Below are 24966 nucleotides of genomic sequence, written 5' to 3'. Positions count from 1 at the left end.
TAACAGATGTTATTCTCCAGAGAGCCATCAGACTCCTTTACATAGCTAACCCTTTTCCTTGTATGTCATACAGTTACTTGATTTTATCTTCTCCCACTCATTCTCTGATTTAACATCTCCTGTAATACTCACCCTGTGGTTTCGGTCTGAGGCCTTCACACACATTTTCAGTACACAGTCCAGACTGTTTGTGTGATGTTACTAATACCACTGCCTGTCCTTTGACCATGCTGAGTCCTTGGATGCTTCTTAACATACAATGTCATAGAATGAAATTTCCTTAATTCTATTCACATTTCAGCCCATTGCAAGTTTTTTGTCCTCATCTGTCATCTCATTGCCTTGTTCAATTATTCTAAAGAAGTGTATTGTGAAATTGATATACAGTAAAATATTTTAGTGCATGTGTAATAGAAAATAGTTTTCTAAAATCACTTTTTAAAAAATTTTAAATTTGGTGGTACATGTGCTGTTTTGTTAATCGGTATCTTTCGTGATGCTGAGGTTTAAGCTTCTAATGATCCTGTTACCCAAATAATGAATGTATTACCTGATAGATCATTAGAAAATAGTTTTAGATTGAAAGCTGATTCTAGCTTATCTACGTCTTAGCATAGACCAATCGTAAAATGTATGTAGAATGTATATGCACTCCTGGAATGCTTCTATGATACCCATTTTTGAGGGCTGCTTACATGTCAAGCATGTTGCTTGGTATTTTCTGTCTGTTACCACCTTTTTTCCTACTAGCACATTCGCAGCATGTTGCTTTTCCCCATCTACACACAAAAATTGTGAAACAGGAAGACTGGAGGCATTCAGTGATTTCCCCCAAGCACTGCCTAGGTACCAGCAGACCCTCACTTCTAACCAAGGTCTGACTGATGCTTACTTCAGTACTTTTAATCAAAGGCCAAGCAACTGAAACATTAACTCATTGTATCTGCAGGTCATCACCGAGTGGTCTTCTCACATCATCCTTCAGGCAGCACCAAGAGTCACTGGCAGCAGAGAGAGAGAGGCGGCGGCAGGAGAGAGAAGAAAGGTTGCAGAGAATAGAGCGGGAAGAAAGAAACAAATTCAGGTAAGAAGGATCTTAAGATTTTTTTTTTTAAATAATGAGTTAAAAATTAAAGCACGTGACTTTACAGCTGTATACATTTAATATTGGTATTAAAGGAAGTAATGAAAATTCTGTCTGTATTTTTAAGGAAGAGAAAGACATACCTGAAATAGGCTGGATCTGGTTTGTTATGGCCTTTGTTTCTCTAACCATATGGCAGGAAGTACAGTCAGCCAAATACAATTAGGAACTCATGTATTCTTGAGTCCTCTATTGTCTGCAGTGGTCCTATCCAGGCCTTCCTGATGACAGAGAGCCTAATTATCTTAACTTAATTTGCCATCTCTTCCTAATGGTCCTCATGTTTTATTCATGCTCCATCAGATGCCCAAAAGGAAATGCTTTTCCCACTTTCTGGTTCACTTTTTGATTCCTGTAGCAATCTTCAATATATTTTTTTAAACAATAATCTCTTGCTATGTGGGGGGAAAAGTCATTGTGTTGATTACTCTCAGCCCATTTCCCCCTAATCTCCTGGTCTCTGTACAGCTCCAAGGATGTGTTCCTGGATATAGCTCATTCCAGTTTCCATATCTTGGCCTGTCTGTCCCCACTGATCCCAGTGTGCCTTGGCTTCTCCTTCAGCCAATCCACCTGTTCTCCACATTCTCCAGGTCATCCTCCTTCACACCCATCCCCTGGGCTTAATGCTGTGCTGTGCTTTATGAAATGAAAAACAGTTGCTGTGTCTCTCCTTACACATTACTTCCTTCTACTCTTCCTTATCTCCTTTTTCCATTTTTCCCCTTTCTTCCCCACCTCCTCCTCCTATACTTTCTCTTCCTTCTTAATCCTTCCAAGTCATTTACCCTATAGCTTCTACATTCTTTCCTTTCATTTTTCTCCCCATCTCTACTTCCTGTTTCCTTAGCTCAGTTTCTTTTTCAAACAATATTACTATCAATTAATCCCCATTAAATCTACAAGGAATATAAAACATTGTCAATGAAGATTTAGAGATTTAATAACATGTGTTTTTTGTTTGTTTGTTTGTTTTTGTTTTGTTTTTTTGAGACAGAGTCTCACTTTGTTGCCCAGGTGGAGTGCAGTGGCGCGATCTTGGCTCCCAGCAACCTCTGCCTCCCGGGTTCAAGTGATTCTTCTGCCTTAGCCTCCCAAGTAGCTGGGATTACAGGCCACAGCACCACGCCCAGCTAATTTTTGTAATTTTAGTAGAGATGGGGTTTTACTGTGATGGCCAGACTGTTGAACTCCTGACCTCAAGTGATCTGCCTGCCTTAGCCTCCCAAAGTGCTGGGATTGTAGGCATGAGCCACCATGCCCGGCCAATAACTTGTGCTTTTTTGAAGCCAAGAAATGTATGTATAATTGTAAAAATGATCAAAATATGAGCAGAGTTGTGAAGTTGCTTAAGTATAAGTCACTACTTCATGAAAACAAATGACAAGTCTGTGAAATGCTAATCTTCATTTTTCTAAGACTGGGTGAATGGGCTGCATGAAGTAAACCAACATCATTTCCCATCAAGATTGTGTAGCACACCCTGAGCTGTCACATTTCTACCAAATGATATGTGGAAATGCCAGTTCTGTATGCACCATTTTTCATGAGGGTAGTTCTGGAAGTTGTCACTTTTAGAAAGTCCAGTTCTTTAAATCTCTGGAACAGGTTAAATGTTTCCTGATTTATGGTTTTCTGGGAGATTTGCATATTTTACCACCAAATAGCAGCAGAGAATCTGAGTGAAATACATGGAAAATTCAGAGATTAGCTTACATCCAAAGTTTTTTATTGAAAACCTCTTGAAACAAGGTACTGGTTCTGGGGAAAATGGAATTCGTTCACTCCATCCTGTCTCTCCTTCTGCATTGCTGAATGCGACCATAAACCATGGAGAGAATGTGTGGAGCTCTGAAAACTCTGAAATGTAAAAGAGAGCAGGTGAATTAGGAAGGGAGAGTAAAATTAAGTTTTACAAAACCAGTGAGAATTTACCATTTTTTGCCTTCAATATTGCTTGGCATGTACTCAAAGGCACCCAAACCTAGACATGTATGCCAAATCTGGACCAAAAGAGCCCCAGAGGCCGGGCACGGTGGCTCAAGCCTGTAATCCCAGCACTTTGGGAGGCCGAGACGGGCGGATCACGAGGTCAGGAGATCAAGACCATCCTGGCTAACACGGTGAAACCCCGTCTCTACTAAAAAAAATACAAAAAACTAGCTGGGCGAGGTGGCGGGTGCCTGTAGTCCCAGCTACTCGGGAGGCTGAGGCAGGAGAATGGCTTAAACCCGGGAGGTGGAGCTTGCAGTGAGCTGAGATCTGGCCACTGCACTCCAGCCTGGGCGACAGAGCGAGACTCCGTCTCAAAAAAAAACAAAAACAAAAACAAAAAAGAGCCCCAGAAGAAGTCCTCTTTTTCCAGACTGAGGCACAGCAAAGGGAATTTCTAAAGATAAAAGCATAGAGAATTCCTCTTATTTCTCTATCTCCTACCATAGCCTCCCAAGCAATGTTGCTACAGAAGCACAGCAATGGCAGCAGTGTCCAGGCAGGTGCCTGAAATGGGAGGGAAACTCTTCCTCTGACCATAAGAGCTACAACTCCACGATCACTAGGCATATCACTTTGCTGTCCTCCTGCTATATTGTCCTGGATGCAGATGCAGTTACCAAAAGTATGTGGCAGGACAGGGAAAATAAAGCCCAAGCCTTCTGGCTGGAGGACCATAAAAGGAAACCCAAGGAGCCAGAAAGTGTTAGGAAAGCCACAGAGAGCAAGGATATCAAGAGAGCACTCCTGAATGCATGTCTGATTTGTGCACGTGTGGCTTCAAACTTACACGGCATGCCATGGCCTTTGAGAACTAAGTACAGAGTGGGAGTGGATGACCACCCAGATCCCAGAAAACTGAATTAATATTGGAACCAATGTCTGAAGGCAGGTTACAACTTGCAGACTGAACTTAACCTGGTTGATTACCTGCTAATACAAAATAAAATAAAAATCAAGATTCTTTGTAGAATTTAAATAAGACCCCAAATCTCATTACAAAATAAGTAAAATGTATAGAATACAATCCAAATAACTTATCATAGAAATAGTTAGGAAAATGTTAACTCAAAGGGAAAAGAGAATTAAATGGTGGGTAACCACAAAGGACGTAGATATTATACATTTAAAGATTTTAAAGTAGCTATTATAAATATGCTTTAAGAAGTAAGGGCAAATACTCTTGAAACAATGAAAAGATGTCTCTGTAAAAAAAAAATAAAGGATATAAAGATCCAAATGGAAATATATATAGTACAGGAAAATTAAAATAGAAAATTTGTCAGATGGGCCAAATAGAATTGCTATGAGAGAAGAAAGTGAACTCATTGCTATGAGTGAACCTGAAGATAAAACAACAGAAATTTTCCTACCTGAAAACTAAACAAAACAAACAAAAATTGAAAGAAAAATGAACAAAGCCATAGGGACCTTCATAATAACATCAAAATGGTCTAGCATTCATATCATCAGAGTCCCAGAAGTATAGGAGAATAGGACAAGAGTGCATTGGCTTTTTTTGTTTGTTTCTTTCTTGAGACAGGGTGTCACTCTTTTGCCGAGGCTGGAGTGCAGTGTCACGATCTTGGCTTACTGCAGCCTTGACCTCCCAGGCTCAGGTGATCCTCCTACCTCAGCCTCCCAAGTAGCTGGGACTACAGGCATGTACCTGGGACTACTGGCTAATTTTTGTATTTTTTTACAGAGATGGGGTTTTGCTGTGTTGCTCAGGCTGGTTTTGAACTCCTGGGTTCAAGTGATCCTCAGCCTCTTAAAGTGCTAGACTTATAGGCATGAGCCATTGCACCTGGCCATGCATTATAATATATATTCAGAATTATGTTATTCATATGTATATGTTGGCAGAGTAAGAATTAGGCCTAGGCAGGTTGTCGTCAGAGGCCATGCTCATAACTGTTAACCATTTGCTCTTGATTTCAAGTGATTCTAATTTGTCAATTAAAAACACAGAGAGACCTTGGAAAAATGGCCCTCATCCAGTAATGACTGCTAACAATAGTTACCATAGGCAACTATTAATTGTGGTGACTGCAGTTCCATATTTCTCAGGATGTGAATGAAAATAAATTCAAAAAATATATAGGAAAAGCTTTCTAAAGTAGTCCCCGAGATTACCCAAATGGCCGACCTTTTATCAGCCATTTCATTGATTTAAATTGTTTATGCTCCTGGTGCTTTTTGCAAAGCATCTAAAAGTTGTTCTTTATTGTCATTTTTGTTGAATATGGTCTTAAGCCTTCTGAGGTATAGGAAATTTTAGTTCTAGTGTGGAAAGTGATGAGGTTGGATGTTTATAAACGATGACAAATCTGAGTCCTTGTTGCATTTTTCTCCCGGTCCTATACTGCTGTAGTCTAACTTACTGTCCCTTTATATCCAGTTACCGGTACACCAAGAAATAGAATATTTAAACTATATTATGAGGTCCAGTGTTGAAAACCATAATGTTAGGATTCTCCAAGAAAGTAAACAGTCCAGTGAGAGATGACTAACCACATAGTCTTAAACTTAGATTCAATTTGGAACCTAACCAGCAGGAACAGAAAAACAAAACATTAAAATTAATCAGATTTGGGCATCTGTGGGTACAGACAAAAGAGAAGGAACAAAGCAGGAGCTTCAGTGATCCCACAATAGAAACTGAGAGTGTAATGGATGTGGAGAAGGAATCCTGGGTTGTCACTGTGGATGACAGTGTGGCGATTCCTCAAAGACCTAGAATCAGAAATACCATTTGACCCAGCAATCTGATTACTGCATATGTACCCAAAGGAATATAAATCATTCTATCATAAAGACATATGCACACGTATGTTCATTACAGCACTATTCACAATAGTAAAGACATGGAGTCAACCCAAATGCCCATCAGTTGATAGACTGGATGAAGAAAATGTGGTACATATACACCATGGAATACTATGCAGCCATAAAATGGAATGAAATCACGTCCTTCACAGGGACATGGATGGCACTGGAAGCCATCATTCTCAGCAAACTAATGGAGGAACAGAAAACCAAACACCACATGTTCTCACTCATAAGTGGGAGCTGAACAATGAGAACACATGGACTTAGGGAGGGGAACAACACACACTGGGGCCTGTCAGTAGGTGGATGGGGGAGGGAGAGCATCAGGATAAGTAGCTAAGGCATGCTGGGCTTAATACTTAGGTGATGGGTTGCTAAGTGCAGCAAACCAACCTGGCACACATTTACCTACGTAACAGACCTGCACACCCCACATGTATCCCGGAAATTAAAAAAAAAAAAAAAAAAATCCTGGATTGTGGTAGGAATATTCAGCTCATGGAGTGCAACATAAAATGACCAAGACATTAGATTTAATTAGATTTAATTCTTAAGATGGCTGTAATGGAGCTACCAGAGCTCAACTGGATGCTAATCACCTCCAAAAGCTATTGCTTGCTTGTTATTGCCATATTTTAGTTTTGGATTTTTAAAAAACTTCTCTTTCCTCAGATACTTACATTCTTTCCAACAAGTAATTAGTAGTGTTTCTGGGTGAATGCAGTAATCCTATGTTTTCTGCAGTCCATGTGATTGTATTGAAAATCAATTGTATTTAAGAATTTGGAAGTACAGCCTTTAAACTTTTAAAAATTCATCTACAACTATTTTACATTTCTGAGGCAGTGGCGGTCTTTCATGATATACTGTTTATAATTTATTGGTAATTTTCTGAGCATCTAATTCTGTTATTTTCTTTTCCTGTTTATTTTTTCTACATATTTCCATTAGCCGAGATTATTTAGACAAAAGAGAGGAGCAAAGGCAAGCAAGAGAAGAAAGGTTTGTGTATTTCTTTTTTCCCATTGTAACAAATGGCATGTGACTTTGCACTGTTAACCTAGCATGCAGAGAGACTGTTGATTAAAATATAACTGCTTCATTTAAAACCTTGCATAGCTGACATTTTGCAGAACAGAGTGTACTAGTTACCTAAATTTTCCAATAAAAGTTTGGATTTGTCATTTGGTGCCAGCATGGTTAAGTGTGTCTATTCCTTCAAAATTCTCCTTCAAATGAGCACATTAATGTTAGCATAATTGATATAGGGTGTATATTTGAAATACCCTGCACCACTGCTACTAAGACCAGAGTAGGTGTTCCTACTACGTGCTTTCATGTCACATGATCAGCAATCCTTCAACAAATATTTTAGTATACACACTGTGCCAGGCAGTGGCTGGGGGCACTAAATATACCTGAGACTCTTTCTGGGTGTGCCTGGTCACTTACCTGTCTCCCTACTGAACTGTACTCAACTCCTCAATGGCAGGGACAATGCCTGGATTTCCTTTATTTCCCCAGTACCCACCACAGTGCTTGGCATGTAGTTGGGACTTAGGAATAATATATGGAATCAGTAAATGAGTAAATGAACCAACAACTTTATTTAAAATATTCAAGCTGTAAGGTACTTTCTTTTTTCATTTTAAAAACTACTTTATTTATGATACAAATCTTTTGGTGTGTGATTCTAACCAGCAAAGGCATGAATACATTTTTAAATTTCTGTCCACAGAATAGTTATATGCAATTTTGTAAGAAAAACATATATGGGATACATTACTTCATAAGATTAAGAAGTATGTTATTAAAATGTTGCTGTAATATTCAAACCAGCCTAGGTCATATAAAGGAACAGCTCAAAACTCTGGTGTTGATCAGTAGTATATTTCAATGGCAACATGCTTTGAATCTCAATAAAAGATACAAAGATGTTCAGTGTCTAATAAATGCAGATAAACAGTGGAAACTGGTTTTACAAGTAGACTGGCAAAAGACAAGTTTTTACCCCCAGTTCTTTACAGCCTGCAGTCGTCACCTCTACCACCAGGTGGGGTGACTGCATGGAGAGATGGAAAGGCTGATTTTACACCTTCTATGCTGGAACCACCTGGGACCTGACAGTTTCTGGACTGGGCCAATAAGAAGTAGAGTTGTGCTAATTTTCTAAACACCACCTAAATACATCAGGACAGTCTGAGGCAGGCAAGAGTAGAGACTGCCTATCTTCAATTTAAAAATTAGATGCTTAGATTAGCCTCTTAAATAAAATGATGGCATTGCTTTGATTCCAACATTCTATTTGATTATTATCATCCTAATAACCAGTTGTGGTGGCAAATCTAGAGTGAAAGATGCTGCTAAAGAAATAGGAAACTTGTATTTCTCACTAGTACCTGTTTTTTACGTCAGAGGACATCACATATACTTTCACTGAAAATGCTGTTGACTTCCTGCCCAGGCATGAGAAACTGAATTTTATTTTTCAGTTCTCCCCCCAGATTCTGTACTTCTTTGAGCTTTCAACAACTTGACTGTTAGGTTATGTCCACACAAACAAGGCTTGGCAGCTCCTGGGGAGATGGTTTAGGTGCTGTGTCAAGATCTGAACTGGCTCAGGCTGACTTAAAAATTTCCCCAAACCACAGAAGTCCAGCTCTTTCTGGATATTATTTACTGCTCTTTTTTTCCAAACAAGCCTTCACTTACGTCTGGCAAACTTGTAAGAGGAGGTTGCTGCTTCTCCTGTCTCCTCTGGTTCTGCCCTTAGTCTGCTCCCAGGCTGCGCATCAGCCTGAACACAGGAGTGTGCTCTCCAGGCCCACTGTGGGATTCTTCCCTCAGAGACACCTCTCTGTTTACACAGAGGTCTGGGGAAGCAGCCATGCGTTTTCCTTTGGTTTGGCCCAGCCATTTTTCTTGTTAGTTTTCTTCTTGAATAACCTGGTGAAGATGGGAGGGGAAATAGACTTTCATCCCTGTTTCGAAAGCTGTTGAGAGTTCCTAGTAAGCCAGGAAAAAGTAAGATTTCCAAGTAGAATGGGATTTGGAAATGGAAAGTAGTAGAGATCAGAGGTGGGAGGGAGTACAGAAATAAGGAAAAGTAACTCTTCCAGATAGAGCGATGTGTGTTTGTCAAGTCCCACATCTCTTACCCTTAATGCAAGACTCGGAAAAGACAGTCACAGCAGATGGTTTTGGAGATTTGTATCATATAACTGTAACAAGATGACTGTCATCTTATTTTAAGGTGTAGTGACCATCTGGATACCTGTTATATTATTTCATATCATCTCACTCCATAATTTCAGACAAACTATGTTATTGGCAATGGTGCAGACCAGGACTAAGTTTCTGTTGAGATGCTACTTCTCATCCTTTTAAGTATTAGAAGAAAGGTTTTATAGGATGATGATTGATTAAAATGGCATTCACACATAATTTAAAGAAGAAAAAAGAAGTGTGTGTAGTAAGGAATGAGACCAGACTGGGGGTGTGTTGGGGGGTAGTACAGGAGGATACTTCAGTTTGGGTTTGTTGGTCTGAGGGAGACAGCAGGGCATGGAGAGGAAAAGGTTTAGAGCAAACAGGGGCTATAGGAACAAAGTGCAAAGAAAAGGTTGGAACCGGGCTAGGGTTTTGGAAATTGTGCATGAAAATGATCAATGAAGCAGGAAGAAAGGATTCTGAGCTTTGCTTAGAAGGACTGAGAACAGGGCAGAAGTTAGAGGGAGCCAGATTTTAGCTTAATGTAAATGAGAATTTCCAAATAGAAGTGTGGCAGGAAAAGTCATCAGTAAGTAGGTCTAGGTTAATCTAAAGTCAAGCAGAGTTTCTGTAGGGCCCTGTGAAAAGAGACTGAGCCGCAGTACCAGCCCTGCCACTGAGTCCTGGTGGATGTTGGAGTTCATCCCAGTGGTTTGTTTGTCTCTCTCTCCCACTGAACTGTGAGCTCTGTGAGGGTGGGATTTTTCCTTGTTTATTATTAAATCTTGAGTGCCTACTACAGTTCTTAGCACATGACAGGCACTTGACAGATGTTCAATAAATAAATGGAAAGATGAATGAAGAAACAAATGATCTAGGCGGAGGATAAACGGGAATGTTTGGATGAAGGCAGCAAAAGTAGGAAGGCTTTTCTTGGGGCTGTGGTTTGTGGATAGAAAGCCTGGTGCTTCCCACAGAGGAGGCTGCGTTGGTCTGTGGATTGAGTGTGACTTCGCGTGGCAGCAGGGATACGTGACAGTCATTGCGTGGGCCGGTGGGTCCTCAGATCAAGTACTGTTGGGCCCCATAGCACTTACAGTCATTGTTTAGGAGAAGGTCATGATGTAGGTCCACTTCCTCCCCAAGAACTGCTTGAGGTTCATGTAGGGCAGGAGGGGTCGCTAAGCTGTAACACTGTAAATGCCTGTGGCATGGCCATCCCCGTGTACCAGCCCACCGCCTTCACCACTCTGGCCCCTGTGGATGAACACTGCTGATGCTTTTTCAGAAAGGTTTAGTGCTCTTGACCTCCATGCCTCTCTGTCCCTGCCATGTAAAAAAAAAAATTTTAATTATGATCAAATGCACCACATGAAATTGACCATCTTAACCATTTTAAATGTGTTTTTCAGTAGCATGAAGTGCATTCACATTGTTGTGTAACGAGTCTCTAGACTCTTCTCATTTTATACAACTGAACCTCTTTCTCCATGAAGCCACAATTCACCATCCCTCTACCTCTGCTTCTACCATTTTTGTCTCACACATAAACATCATTTTTCAGGACAATTCAGATTAAACCTTTAACTCTTCTCATGTCTTACGAATCTTCAGTGATGGCATCTGTGAGGCCAAGGGGTGCACAGGAATAGCATTTGAGTCAAATCTATCCAGGCTCTGGGATGAGTGGCCCCTGGAGTCTCCCAGAAAGTGGGTTAAACCCTTTGGCTACCCGCAAGCTCCTGCCTGCCTGGCTGCCCACAGGGAAGTGTGCGGAAGGCCAGGACCAGGAATGAGCCAGCAAAAATGAACACAGTAAGTGGGTTGTCCTCCTGGCTGGAAGCCTGTCACAGCGCTTCGTCACCACCACCCACCCCGGACTCATTTGATTTCTTGCCCTGGGATTCTGACCTCCTGAACTCCTGGATCTGTCCAGATTCTCTTATTTGCATTCATTTCTTGTCTGCCCCTTTATCCTGTTGCAGCAGCGTGGGAATACCTGTGTTCACAACTCCTCCTGGACTTAGGCATTCCTGGCCTTGAGCTTGCCACCATCCCATTTAACACATACCTGCTGGAGGCCCTGCCTCTTACCCTTAAAACTATTTTCTTTCAAGGTTGTTGTTACTTCCACAGCCAAGTGGCTTTTTCTTGCTGGCCCGAATTAAGTCCAGAAACATGTTCCTTTTGTTGCCTCTCTTATCCCTCAAGAGGTGGTGCTGTTGGCCAAGCTTCAAGTGTTTGTATCTACATATACACTCACTACACACCTTTTATCAGAGATTCACCGTGAATGCAAGCTCATTCCCCACAAAAATGAGATGGGATGCATTCGCCCCCTCGGCATCCTGGGCTTCAGGTGGGCCTCTGCAGGTGGGGTGCCACTCTGCAGGCTCTGCCTGCTTTCCATCAAGCCATAAATGCAAGGCACTGAGGGAAAGAACAAAGGATGGTAATCATCCTGTTCACGAAAATCCTATTATCTGCTTTTTGAAAACAGACGTACACATGTGAAAAGATGACTAAATATGCCAGGCAGTAAATGCAAAATGCCATCTGAGTTGAAGGGACTACATATCCGACATGAGTTCAGAGGCAAGGCCAAGATCACTTCCACCTGTGGTGGTCAAGGCAGGCCTCCTGGAGGGAGATGCGCATGCAAGCATGGTCCGAAGGGTGGACTGCCTTTGGGCTGGCAGGGAGAAAGGGTGAGGATTGCAGACGGGGAAACCACACCCACCTTGAGGATGGGATGCAAAAAGTGCATGCTTTTTAAATGCATTGTTTTAAAATATTTTAAATATGTGCTCTGCCTTATCTGGGTAAATGAAGAGCACCCTGTCTAATGCCCATTGTGAGGAGCTGAAGCAGTGAATTGGATAGATGCAAAGTGAGGGGCTTGAGTAAGCTGTTCCAAAGTTTAGTGGTGGGTAAGATAGTGAGTAACCTGCTACAGCTGAATGCATATATTTATTTCTGAAAAAGATAATGGTGAGTAAAATTAGCAGACATCTGGAAGAGGCACACATTTCGAAGTTATTTTGGTCTGATCTATAAAGTGCACTATGAGGAATATGATTGGTAGCTGGTCTTAATAAACAGTTAGTGGGTTCTGCCTGCCTGAAATGCAAAACAGATGTATCTTTGTTCTTTTAAACTGACTTTGATGAATAAACTATATGTGACGTCAGGTTCAAGCTATTGGATGTCTGATTCCTACTCAGAAATATTTTAGAATATAAAAAAAGTTTCCATGGTCAGCACTGAGAGAACAAAGTGAATTCCAGTTGCATTGCTGTTAGCATTGAAGCAGGTTCAGAAATTCAGAGAGGCAGGCCTTCATCCAAGCAACCCCGTTTGGTATTTGGGGGGCATTTTTCTTCTCTCTGCCACACCAAGCCACCCACCCATTTCACAGCTGTGAGCTCGGAGGGGTTTGGTTTTCAGCCATCGCTCTTGTGGCTGTTTGGTGGTAGTTATTGCTGTTTTGCTTATTTACAAATGTTCCCTAAAAGAGCCAGATAGGATTCTGCAGCAGTGATCCAATATCTACGGGCTGTGTGATGCTGCCATTTCCCCCAATTTGCTTGGTTATGAGTGATGTGGGATTTTTAATCATTAGCATCTTGGCTTTGCTGGGTGTTTTTGGCAGGCTGACCCTCCAGCCAGCCCTGCACTGTGCTGTGTGCATCAGGAAACCGGCTCATTCTGCAGGTGTTTCATCCATAAACAAGCATCAGCCACGGGCTCCTCTTTCGTTTGACGGAAACCCTTTGGAATTTAACTTTCAGATACAAATACTTGGAACAGTTGGCAGCTGAGGAACACGAGAAGGAGCTGAGAAGCCGGAGTGTGAGCCGGGGCAGAGCCGACCTCTCCTTGGACCTGACCTCGCCAGCAGCCCCAGCCTGCCCGGCTCCTCTGAGCCATAGCCCCTCATCTTTACACTCTCAAGAGGCTCTCACAGTGTCTCCCTCCTCCCCAGGAACCCCTCACCATCCCCAAGGTGAGTACAGGGAGAGTAGAGGGAAAATGAAGGGGTTAACATCAGACAGGCTTCCTTGGGGCAGTAGTGATGATTTCAACCTGCAGACTAATATTGAGACAGCAACTATGGGTACACTTTGTTGACGGGGGCTGGGGGTGGTGGTGACTGCAACTGCGTGGTCACTAACAAACTAGACGTCTTCAGAGTCTCTTATATTAAAGTAAAATGATTCATCAAAGTTGTCAATGTATGGCCATGGAAAAAGGAGAATATGGAAAATAAGCTTTACTTTGACATTTAATCCTAAATACTGGGATATTCATTTAATACTTTATCATTTGGAGATGTGGGTCTGCCCAATCAAGCGACCACATTTGAATGTTCTTACCCGAGGAACTGTTAGTCTGGTTTAAATTAAACTGAAGGAGAATAAAATTAATTACAGCAAGCAAATAAAAATGTGGACCTAGTGAAAATAGAAGGTAATATTCTTTAGGAAAATAATTCAAATTGTAAAAATTACTAGTACATGGTTGGGTGCGGGTGTGTGTGTACGTGCTTATGTACGGACAGGCAAGCTCTGCCAGGAGATACTCTGTCATCTTTGCTTTATTTGGAGAGGCGCGATGATATTGTATGCTGCAGCCTTGAGCATCAGCTGTTTTCCTGCCTGCTCTGCACACTGTGGGTCCGTTTTCTTTCACATTAACACAGGGATGGTTCTCAGGCACCAGCATTTACACAGTGTGTGTTGATTAACCCTACTGCTAGCACTGTTTGGTTTAGTCAAGTGTTGTGGCTTACAGCCTGATGTAGACTTAGCCAATCGAAGACAGCAGAGGCTTTTAATTCTAGGAGAGTTGACTAAATATGGCGTAAAGTTTAATTTAAGCAAGGCCAGACTCCATGACCTTAGCAGAACTGGATATAGCAGAACGATATTGTCTGTCCAATTCTTTGCTGGCTCTCCAAGCCTTGGCTCATTCTGCTGGACCGGGCTGGCTCCTCCACAGCTTCCCATGACGTCCCGTTACTCCCGATCCCTGAGCCATGGAAGATTGTCCCAGGCAGATGGCTCAGTCATGGATGAGTAATGTCGGTCTTAAAATATTGAGACGCGGAGAGTCAAGACAACAGACTGTCCTATAACAGCCGTGTATTTTCCAAACCCTGCCTCATATCATTGCTATATATGCATGGTGGTATTTCTAGAGGCAGTATGAGAGATATCCTCCTGCAGAGTTGTGGTTCAGCACTTTATCCTGGGACTTTTAACTAAAAGTTGTACCTCCAGTCGTTTACAGAATGATTGTCGAACAGCCCCGAGCTGAGAGGGAATTGTCAGTATCTGTAAATGTCATTTGTCCTCAAATTTTTAATCTCCTTGATGTTTGTGGCAAAAGACAATTTTTTAAGTGTTTGATTGAATTACAGTTTAACTCGAGACCATTCTAGCCAATGCAAAAGAATATTTCAGCTTCAGTAAGAATACAGAAAATAGTCATTGTGTGTGTGTGTGTGTGTGTGTGTGTGTGTGTGTGTGTGTGTGTGTGTGTAGTATGCATTTGGGGAAAATAACTTATGTCAGTGTGCTTTCAAAAGAATATTTGCAGCTGGGCGTGGTGGCTCACGCCTGTAATCCCAGCACTTTGGGAGGCCAAGATGGGTGGATCACCTGAGGTCGGGAGTTTGAGACTAGCCTGACCAACATGGAGAAAACTGGTCTCTACTGAAAAACAAAAAAACAAAAAAATTAGCCAGGCTTGGTGGCCCATGCCTGTAATCCCAGTTACTCAGGAGGCTGACAGGAGAATCGCTTGAACCCAGGAGGTGGAGGTTGCAGTGAGCCAAGATGGTGCCATTGCACTCCAGCCTGGGTGACAGAGCGAGACATCATCTCAAAATTAAATAAATAAATAAATAATATTTGCAAGTGTTATTTTCTCTTCAGAGAAGGGATTAATAGAGACTGAGAGAGTGTTTGACCAGAATTACACAATAAATGATACCTGCTTCTGAAAGAGGAATACCGGGCTTGAATCTGCACATAATCGAGAATTCATAAACTAGCATCATTTGATGTTGTTTGCTTTTTTTTTCTGGAAAAAAATCAAAAGTACTGGATCCTGTGAGATCTAGAAGAGCTTTCCATTGTATGTTAAGTAATCAGGATCCAAGTCAGCAAGAACAAACAGTCTTCCTTTTCCTGATACGTAATTGATTTATAAAATTGGAAATCGCAAGTGTATGAAAAGAGAAAGAACCACAGGGGTTTCCTTTTGCTTTGTAGACATTTGCCCTTATGACAGAAATGCAAAGTTGGTATAACCGAGTTGTTCTCAGCCTAGTTTATTCTTTGAAGCGTTCTGTTAGCATCCAATTAATAGTATATTCTTTTTACCGAATCCTATTTTCAAATGTCCAAAAGTAACTTTTTGCTTATCCCTAGCATTTCCAGTATCCCAACATCTGGAGGAAGAATTAAAAATGTAATCACAGATCCAGATGTTGGTCCTGCACCAACACCTGGCATGATGTCCAAATGTGCCAGGGATTGCCTTGCTTTTTTACTCTTTATCCTTGTGGGATCATGCGATCATAATATGCTTTACATTTGGTAGTGCTCTGTCCCTTTTTCTCAAACGTATCTGGGTAGGTAGGGGAGATGTTATTATCCATGTTTTACTGAGGCCCAAATAGATGGAAAGCTGTGCTTCAGACCATCCTGGCACAGTGCTGGGAGTTTAATTAGTGTTCTGATGCCCATCTCAGCCATTTGTCCTGGAGTCATGGCTCTACCATGTTTGCATTGCTGTTCATATTAATGCCACACCATCCCTTTGCTAACCCTCTCACCAATATCTGCAAAAATTGCAGCCTACATTTCAGAATTATGTTTACAAGAAAAGGAAAAACTAATATTTGTCATTGAATTTTCTATGCCTCAGGAGTACAGGTCCCTTTATAGGTTCTTTCTTTTATAACTCCTGTTTCAGATTCTGAAGAACTTTCAAAAGAAGAAGATACGAAAACATTAAAAACCCCTTTTCCTTTTGTCTTACAAAACGTACTTTTTAAAAGGGAAAAGCTAGTGATAAATACTGGTAGCATGACATGCCATCTAGTGAGATCTCTCAGTCAAAAGCTTTCCCAACTAAATCTGCTATAACTTTTGTATGAATGATGCCACTAACCCCCACCACCAAGTCAATATATACTTGAATTATTTTTCTGTCTGACCCTCTTGTGGCTTAGCAGATGTATGTCCCTATACTGCCTAGACTTGGTGATGATGGTCTAAGTATTTTCCTTTTTTCTAAAAGTACCAGCCCAAGGGAGGGAAAGGCATATATATACATGTTCCCATTTGCACTGTGTTGGAATTAATGGAGGCAGTCAGCCCAAAGTTTGGGCAAACATGGAAAGGCATCTCTTCATTCATTGCTTTGATATCCTTTCCTTATTTTCACTGATCCCTGGGGGTAGACATCAGAATATCTACTTAGTAAGTTTATTTCCTGTTATTTTTAGAAACTCGTAGATGATTCTGAAAGCACCTAAGTGATTCTCATTATCAGAAAAGGTACAGTGTTCTTATTAGGATAGAGTTCTTCAACATAATTCTTGAGAAAGTTGCTCTGAGGATGAAAAATAGTAATAATAATCTGTACCCATAAGTAAAGTCAAGATAGCCAAGTAACCTCTTATCCCAATTTGTGTCAGATCCAGGTAACCTATTTCATGGAAACAAGAGTACAGAGAAACTACTCACCTGAAAACCAGATGTTGATGGTGGTCCCTGGAGGGTGTCCCAGGGTTGAGCTGCCTTCTCTGGAGAGCTAGAACTATGCTCCCTTCTTGCTCCCTCTTGTACACGAGTCCCTCCTGAGGCCAGATGGAGATAAATGACATTTCCCAGTGGAAGGAAGCAGCTGTCAAGAATTTAGAAGTGGCTTTCACCCACTAACCTAGCCAGGAAAGCAAAATTATGTCTACATTATTTTATTATGAGCTTGATACTCTCCATATTGCACACAGAGATAATACATCAGAGATGCATTTGAAAATCATGCCACGCTGTATTATTTTTATTTATGTCAGGGAAAAATATGTTTGACAGTGATTTTTTTCTCTACCTGCAATTGGATTCCAGGGTATTTCCAAATGTCTGATTGTTTGGCCCTGGAGATATATATGGCCTATATGGCCATGGCCTACTCACCAGCAGCACTTACATAAATTATTGACAAAGGTTAACAATACTTCCTCTCACAGATCCAGGCATTTAAAGTATGGGTAAATATGGTGATTCCTGTAGCCTCCTGATCCTCAAACCTGGAAATAAAATTTAGACATAGAGTATCGTGAAATGTTTAGTTTGTCTAAATGATTTTTCCTGTGGGCATCCATTTGTCATTTTTGGCTGTCATCATTATTAACATTGACTGCCTTTGTCATCTTCGTTGTGTAAGATGTTTTGAGTCTCCTTCAGGTGTAGGCACTCTCTGAGGTTATCTAATCCACACAGCAGAAATCAGAAACATCTGGTGTCCTATTTCCAACTGGCACGGTAGCAATGGAATATCGTCCATCATCAGCCTAACACTGCATGCTACTTCTCTTGCATAAACCTTTTGGATGCCTCCAGTTCAGTGTTTCATGAATTGGCAGGAAACTAGATTCCTTGTGGTTCTATGACTCAGGGCTACCCCCTCCCTGCCTCACCTGACTGCTGCTACTTGATGCCATTTTGTCAATTGGACAAAATCTTTCATCAATTCTACCCAAGGCCGAGGCCCTACCTGCTACACCTGCTGTGGGCAGCCTTTGCAAATCATTAAGTTTTTCTGCCTTGCCATTTCTCAGTCTCTAAAAATTTCCCTTTTTCTCCTCATAGAAGTGACCTTTGTCTGCAGTGTGTCTTCTTGCATCATATTTGGAAACATTAATGAGGATTGAATCCTTCTAAAGTAGACAAAGTATAAACCTTAAGTAAAGATAGGCATAGAATAGCACTGGGAAAGGTGACAAAGAAGAGCATTATTTATAAGGCAAGAGGATAGCTTGAACCCAGGAGTTCAAGGCTACGGTGAGCTATGGTCTTGCCACAGCACTCCAGCCTGGGTAACAGAGCAAGACCCCAACTCCAAAAAAAAAAGAGAAGGGGAGGTGGATATTACCTGATCAAAATGATTATTTCCTAGGCAGCTATTAGGTGTCAAGAGCTGTGAAGGGACTGAAACATTACCCTAATTGTAAGCTAATATGCTGCCCTGCCACAATTCCGTGGATGCTGGCAGAAGACACAAAATTCCTGGGTCAGAGACAAAGGACTTCATTACTTCTAGTGATAGCAATAGCCAGAGTACCAACATTTGTGCCATTTCCCCAAGCCCCAGTTCCCGCAGGGTGATGTGAATAAGGCCCAGTAAAACCTGCAGGCACATTGTGGGGAAAGGAACCTGAGCTTTGGGGACCTGAACTCTTTTATAATGGGCGGTAAACATGCCTTCCGTTTGTCCCAGAGGGAGACATTGTCTTTATTACAGGGGGCAATAAACCAACTACATCTTTGCTCTAGAGAGACCCTATTTCTGTCTTCTAAGGCTCTTTGCTATGCGCACATCCTTAGAAAGATAGTGCAGAAAAAAGGCTATCAGTGCCTTTGCTTGCAAGACTGAAGAAACATGGGAGAGCTGTAGAGAATTGTTTTGTAATATTAGATTTTAATGGTTTTAAATCAACCTTTAAAATGAAATTTGTATCCTAAAGTCTGTTTAGTGTAAACAAAAAATTCAAGTTTTGAACAGCAATTAGCTTGTTCTTATTTAACCAAAAAGTAAGTGCCTCAGGAGCTGCAAGACCCCGCCTTGAGCAGGTGCTTGGGATGAACAAGTTTGCTGCGTCTGGAGACACTCACAGAGAATCTGGGTTGTTGGCTGGGTGAGACATCAGCGCCTTTCATCCCAGGTGGGGGCCTTGGGTCAGTGCTTCCAGGTGCAGTCAGGAGGCTCCACGTATCAGGACAATGAGGATTCTTGAGCCACAGTGGTACTTTGAATTTCCAGACAATGACTGAGACTTATGAAATTAGCAAAGGAGAATAACTCTGGGGCTCCTTCTAGCATTCTTGTCCATCCTCAATTTCTTAATCACTACTCTGCCATCTCCACCACTCCCACTTTCCCTCCAGCAGCCCTGCTTTCCCCCATCCATCTTTGGAACACATTTGTTCAAAATGAGACAACACCTGCAGTATAGCAAGACACACTCGCATTGATTTTCTGGTAGCTGAAATACACTTTTTCAGGAGAATCTCTGGGTTCAGTGACTATGTGGTGTGTCTTGTCTGCCTCTGGACGTGATGTGCATCTTTGGAGCCTTCTGAAGTTGTGACTTCTGTGAGAAGGCTGCCTCTGCCAGATACATCAGGAAGTTCAAGTCACTTTTGGTTGACTTTCTGGATCCATCCCCCTCTGGATGCCTCTGTGTCCTCTAGATAACCTCCAGGCTAAACATGATAGTTGCCTTTTGTGCTGTGTACATTTCTCATTGTTTTCTCACCGTTTCCTCTCAGTCTTTTCTCATCGTTTGGTCGCAATCCTCCCATGGACTGCTCTTCTGCCTTTGTACTAAGTGGTGGGTTTTTCTGAAGTTCCTCCCCAGCTCCCCTCTCTTTTCATGCCACATCCTGTCACAGGGCTCTCGCATTCCACCTGTGATTTTTACCTACCTCCCATATGCTTTAAATGCCTGAGGTCTGTACCGCCAGCCTTGGCCTCCCTGAGCTCAGGGTGTGTGTATTGCGCTTCCCCAGCCATCTCCATTGAATGCCCCTCCAACTCTTCAGACCCACCAGGTGCCAGGCTGAGGGCTATTCAGATGGGAGGTGATGTCTGTCTCTCATCCAGAAACCCCCACCCCAAACCTGCTTGTATTTTCTAGGCCCCACCTGGGTTAGGCCATCTCTCTTGGCCCAATCATTGAAGCTGGAACATACATATAATTTTTTATTCCTCCTTCAACACTTACCTTACATCCAATCAATCCCGAAGTGTCTTTTGTGTTGTTTTCTCTCAAATCAGCCCTCTTTCTTTTCTCTTCATTGCCAGTGCCTTAGGCCTGGCCTCAACCATCTCTGATCTGGGCCATTTCAATCACTTCTGATGGGTCTCACTTCTTCCAGGTTCTTCTCAGCAACCCAATTAAAAACAAAGATCTGTGTACCTTTTCTTAAAATTATCAGGTGGCTCTCCATTATCTACCACATAAATTCAGATCTTACGTGACATTCAAGACCATTTGTTACTCACACCAACCACCACAGCCACCCCCCAACAAATGTTACGCTCCATCCACACCAAACCACAATCAGTACCTGAAAATGCCATGCTCTGTGCTTGGAGTGCACTCTTTCATTGGGTGCCCCGTGGACTGTTCATCAAGCTGAGGCACCTTCTCTTCTCTAAAGCCTTCCTTGGTTCCTCCCTTGTGTTTCCCTTGCATCTTGTGCACAGTTGGGATGCAGGGCTTACCTCACTGTCCATGCGATAATTTGTTCCTCCCAAGCATCTGTGTGCGCCTAGGGCAGGGCACGTGCCTGTGCCCACCTTTGTTATTCCCAGTGCTTGGAGCAGAACAGGCATTCAGTACATGGGTTATGAATTGGCCAATAGTCAAGCATGACAAAAGAAAGCAGACACACGAGTCTGCAGAGACAGCTGTTTCCTGTACCCAGGAAGAAATTTATTACATGAGCCATGGGTGGAGGACACATCTTTGACTATGCAGGCCACTCCATAAGGACTGAATAAGTGATGTTGGTGTAATTAATAGAGAGGAAAGTTTTACAGAGAGTTGACATATCTGGGCCATTTCTTTCTGAGGATCTAACTTTAATAGAATAGTCACACTATATGTTTTCAATATGAGAATAATTGAACCTGAAATTGTCTTCTTTTTTATCCTATATGATACTACAGTAGCGTTATATACATATTAAGCAAGTGAACTCTATCAGAAGCATAATCTGAGGGGCAAGAGAGTGGGAAGTGGAAATTCTAATTTAAATAGTGCTTTAAATCCTGTCTAATATTCATATCAAGTGTATGTCCCAGAGGGAGCATGACCACAAGGAACATGGATCTTTTCTTCTTTTCTTTGAACGATTCCTGATTCCAACATGCCCCTCGTAGTATGAACAATTTGGTGCTTTAGAGTTTACAGATTTGTATTTGGGGGTAATATGGCCCATGAATTCAATCCCAGCACTTAAGGAGTTCCACTGACACTAAATTAAAACCGTGATTGTCAAAACTATGGAGAAATTATGGGATCTATAAGGTGGCACTGTCCAAAGGGACTTTTTAAGGTAATTTTGACTCTACGTGGTCAAAATTGTTCAGGTCAAACAGGTTCAGGCCTAAGCCATCTCTGAAGATGAAAACTATCCATCTTCAGAGGGGCTTAGGTCTGAAGCTCTTTGGAAAACCAAACTCTGAAACTTGAGGACAAAACATGGCTTAACTTTTAAGGCATAAAAATTAGGCTATTGAATCAGTATTTTGCAAGTGGTGAGTTGTTTCTTTTGTGAGGCTTGAGTAGAGGTTCTTTTGTGAAGCTGAGTTTGTGCCTATCCTCGTGCAACTATTCCTGTAGAGCAGTGATTCTCAACCAGGGGTGATTTTGCTCTTCTGGGGGACGTTTGGCAGTGTCTGGAGACATTTTCAGTTCCTACAATAGCAGAGGAGAAGTGGAGGGCTTGTGCTGAAGCCTCTAGTGAGTAGAAACCAGGGATTCTGTTAAACATCCTACAGCTCATGAGGCAGTCTCCCAGAAGAAGGAGTTATTCAACCTAGAACACCCAGGTAGCCAGGCTGAGAAACCTTGCTCTAGAGGGAATCCAAGTGAACAGCCTAGCAAGAACTGGTCTAACACCAAAGGCAAAGTCTAAAGGATTTTCAAAGTTGTAAGCTTTTTTCTCTTGGGACCTTTTTCAGATTTCTGTGATTAGAACACACGTCTGTAGTCAATCGTGTTAGCTATTAGCTCTGAGCTGGGGAGGTCCCTGGAATCTACACAGTTTGGAGCAACTATTATAGAACTGGCTGGCCCAGCCCTTGGTTTCATAAGACCTGCCAGAAAGCCAAGTCCTGGAAAAGTCATCAAGACACTACCACAGACTGAAATCAACTGAAGCCACCCAGAGATGTATCAAGTTCAAAACTCTACAATCAATCTATCTCTTCAAAGAAAAATTGCATGACCAGAAATTCTAATTGGACACTCTAAACTCAGCTGTGAGGGACATGGATGAAAGCAGAATTGAAACATTCCTGCCGTGTGTGTGTGTGTGTGTGTGTGTGTGTGTGCGCGCGCGCGCATGCGCGTGTTCAGGAATGATTAGATCTTTCTTCTTGACTGCTTAAGTCACCACCACACAGTATAACCCTGTGATTAACAGCCCAAGTTTTGTAGTCCAGCTTATCCAGGTTCAAATCCAAGCTCTGTTAGCATGAGCTCTGCTTAGCAGTGAGGTCCTGTTGGTCAGAGGATTGCTGAAGATATTCAGTGAAGGGACTGTTTACAGAGGTATAGGGAGGTCATGAGACCATCAAAATGTGGTGATGCTTCACCCAGAGACTAGCAGTCGTGGGACACTGTTCCCACCTTCAGGCCTGAAGGAACTTGGTGAATGACTAGAACTTGGTAAGGGCTGTGGCCAGAGGAGAGAGAGCAAGGGACAGAAACAGTGGCCTGACAACCTCTGCCAGACTAGGGCCCTACATGAAGGAAGCAGGGGTGTTAATATCCCAGCTTCCTTCTTCCTACCTTTGCTAGAACCTCCAGGGGCTGAGCCAGGGAGAGGGAGAGCAAATACAGGTGGTGTTCTCTGCGGGGGTCAGCATCCTCAGGTGCAGAGCAGAACAGAGCATGGATCAAACAGTCAGAGAGTAGCCAGCCTGCTGTGTAGCTCTGGGCAAGTTGCTTAACCTCTCTGAACATGTTTCCTTATTTCTCACATGGGGACATCAATCTTCACTTCATATTGTAGGTATGGGAACTAAAGATGATGTAATATGATTCCTAGCACAGCACCCGGGTATAGAAGGTGCTCAATATGTAGTGAGTTTGATTTTTACTGCACTAGGCAAGCAGGACCTGATGTCCAGTGAGGTTTTGGGGACCAGATGAGGAGTTGCTGTTGGGATTTGGGAGGGAGAAAGAAAACGAGATTGTGTGAGTGAGCGATGGTCTGCCCTGGCTGACTTTGCACAGGGACCAGCTGGCTGAAGTTCTCAGGCCGACTCGTTCCTCATTTCTCTCCCCATTTTGTGATCTGCCTGAGGAAAGCATGGTCACATTCTCCATCTGATGGGGCAGGCTTTACATTCTCATACCTAAGACAAACACTTAACTTCTCCCCCATGCTGTGGGGTTCTCATGTTGATGGATTCCCATCCTGGTTTCCTAGCCTCTCTCACTCCAGTAATGTCTGTTTCTTTGGGGTGAAGAATTCCTTTTAGTGGCTGTGTTCTGGTTGTGGGTTCTTCCCTATAAGCTGATGACAGCCTAGTTCCCTGTTATGTCACTTTGAGGATACCCTGGACCCCTTCTTTTCTATTATTTCTTCTTCCTTGCAAAAAGTATCCATTACCTCATCCTTTTATGCAGTTTAGTGTTGATTTTTTTATTTGGCCCTTGTATTCCCCCTACCCCAACCTTCCAATCTAGCTGCAAGCCCTCAGAGCCAGGTCAGCACAGGCTCTGGCCAAACACATTTTTCTGGTCTTTGCTAAGTGCATCCTGGCGATGCTGAGATCCCATCGGTCTGCACTCTTGGGCTGTGATCCAGGAAGACAGATCCCGGTTTTGGATGCCTGTAATGTTACCAGGCATTCCTTGCTATGTCTTCCTTTTATTTCCAAACGCACGTCCACTGCTAGGAGAAGGATTGCCAGGGCACCTGACCCAAGTCCTTCCTGCAGTTCCCCTCCCGCCTTGCACAGCCCAGGAGATGCAGTCAGATCTTTGTGTCCCTCCTCCATCCAAGGTGGTTATGGAAAAGCATGGCAAGCCCTGGCATCTCCTGACCTGCCGGTTTTGGGGTATCACTGTCACTCCTGAGCCTCCCTTGAAGATGCTGCTGCAGAGTTCTTAGAGGCATTACATGCTGGGGAAGGGACACTCTGCTCCTTCCCACCTGACCACCCTGGCACGGGCCTTCACTGTTCTCTCCTGGTCTCGGGTTTCTGAGGGCAATACCAGAGCCCTCCCCATAGAAAGGTCATGAGGGCTTTGGAAGGCGGTTCCTGTGAAGTGCTCAGTAACCATTCCTCAAAGGGAGCCAGCAGCCCTGCGAAACTCCCTGCCCTGCTCCTGTGTGAACAGAGTTCCTCCCCCAGCTGATGTCTGGGATGGAAAAACCTCCTGCTGTTCAATCTCAATCCCTTTCCCATGTGTTCTTCCAGTGGTGCTGTGTTTTTATTTTCTTTCTCTCTTGAGCTCCACTGATTGCCATTCCCCTCTTCCTCCTCTCTCTCTCTCTCTAAGGGTTTGCTTCATGGACTCTTGATTCCACACTGACTAGGGGCCTCACCCCACAGCTCGCAGGCACACCCAAGCTGTTTCCAGCAGGAAGCCTCGCTTGCCTGTGATGCAGGTGGAGACAGGGCTCACCTCAGACTAAATGAAACGCAGAACAACTATCACTACCCTTAGGGTAAAGTCCTAGATCCCTCCATCAATACCCAGGGCTGGTTGCCCTGGCCCCTGACAACCACCCAAACCTCCTCTCACT

General features: G+C 42.7%; 3 protein-coding genes across 9 annotated transcripts in view; 2 read left to right on the top strand and 1 right to left on the bottom strand.

Annotated features, from left to right (window-relative positions):
* The window catches only part of KIAA1328 (KIAA1328 ortholog), a 912897-nt gene that overhangs the window by 353407 nt on the left and 534524 nt on the right, over positions 1-24966 (top strand). The gene's annotated exons all lie outside the window — the stretch shown is intronic.
* FHOD3 (formin homology 2 domain containing 3) overlaps positions 1-24966 on the top strand; it is a 490096-nt gene that overhangs the window by 391284 nt on the left and 73846 nt on the right. For 5 of the 7 annotated variants that reach the window (XM_050767202.1, XM_050767198.1, XM_050767201.1 and 2 more), the window contains 3 exons: positions 950-1084; positions 6920-6970; positions 12970-13184. In XM_050767202.1, coding sequence (XP_050623159.1) covers positions 950-1084; positions 6920-6970; positions 12970-13184 — 401 coding nt within the window. The remainder of the gene's footprint in view (positions 1-949; positions 1085-6919; positions 6971-12969; positions 13185-24966) is intronic. The other 2 variants (XM_050767203.1, XM_050767200.1) reach the window with 1 other exon arrangement.
* RPRD1A (regulation of nuclear pre-mRNA domain containing 1A) overlaps positions 1-24966 on the bottom strand; it is a 711886-nt gene that overhangs the window by 657845 nt on the left and 29075 nt on the right. The gene's annotated exons all lie outside the window — the stretch shown is intronic.

This window comes from Macaca thibetana, chromosome 18 (genome assembly GCF_024542745.1).
Source record: "Macaca thibetana thibetana isolate TM-01 chromosome 18, ASM2454274v1, whole genome shotgun sequence".
NCBI lineage: Eukaryota > Metazoa > Chordata > Mammalia > Primates > Cercopithecidae > Macaca > Macaca thibetana.
The sequence above is the reverse complement of the archived record's forward strand: the minus strand, read 5'-3'. Positions and strand labels throughout refer to the sequence as shown.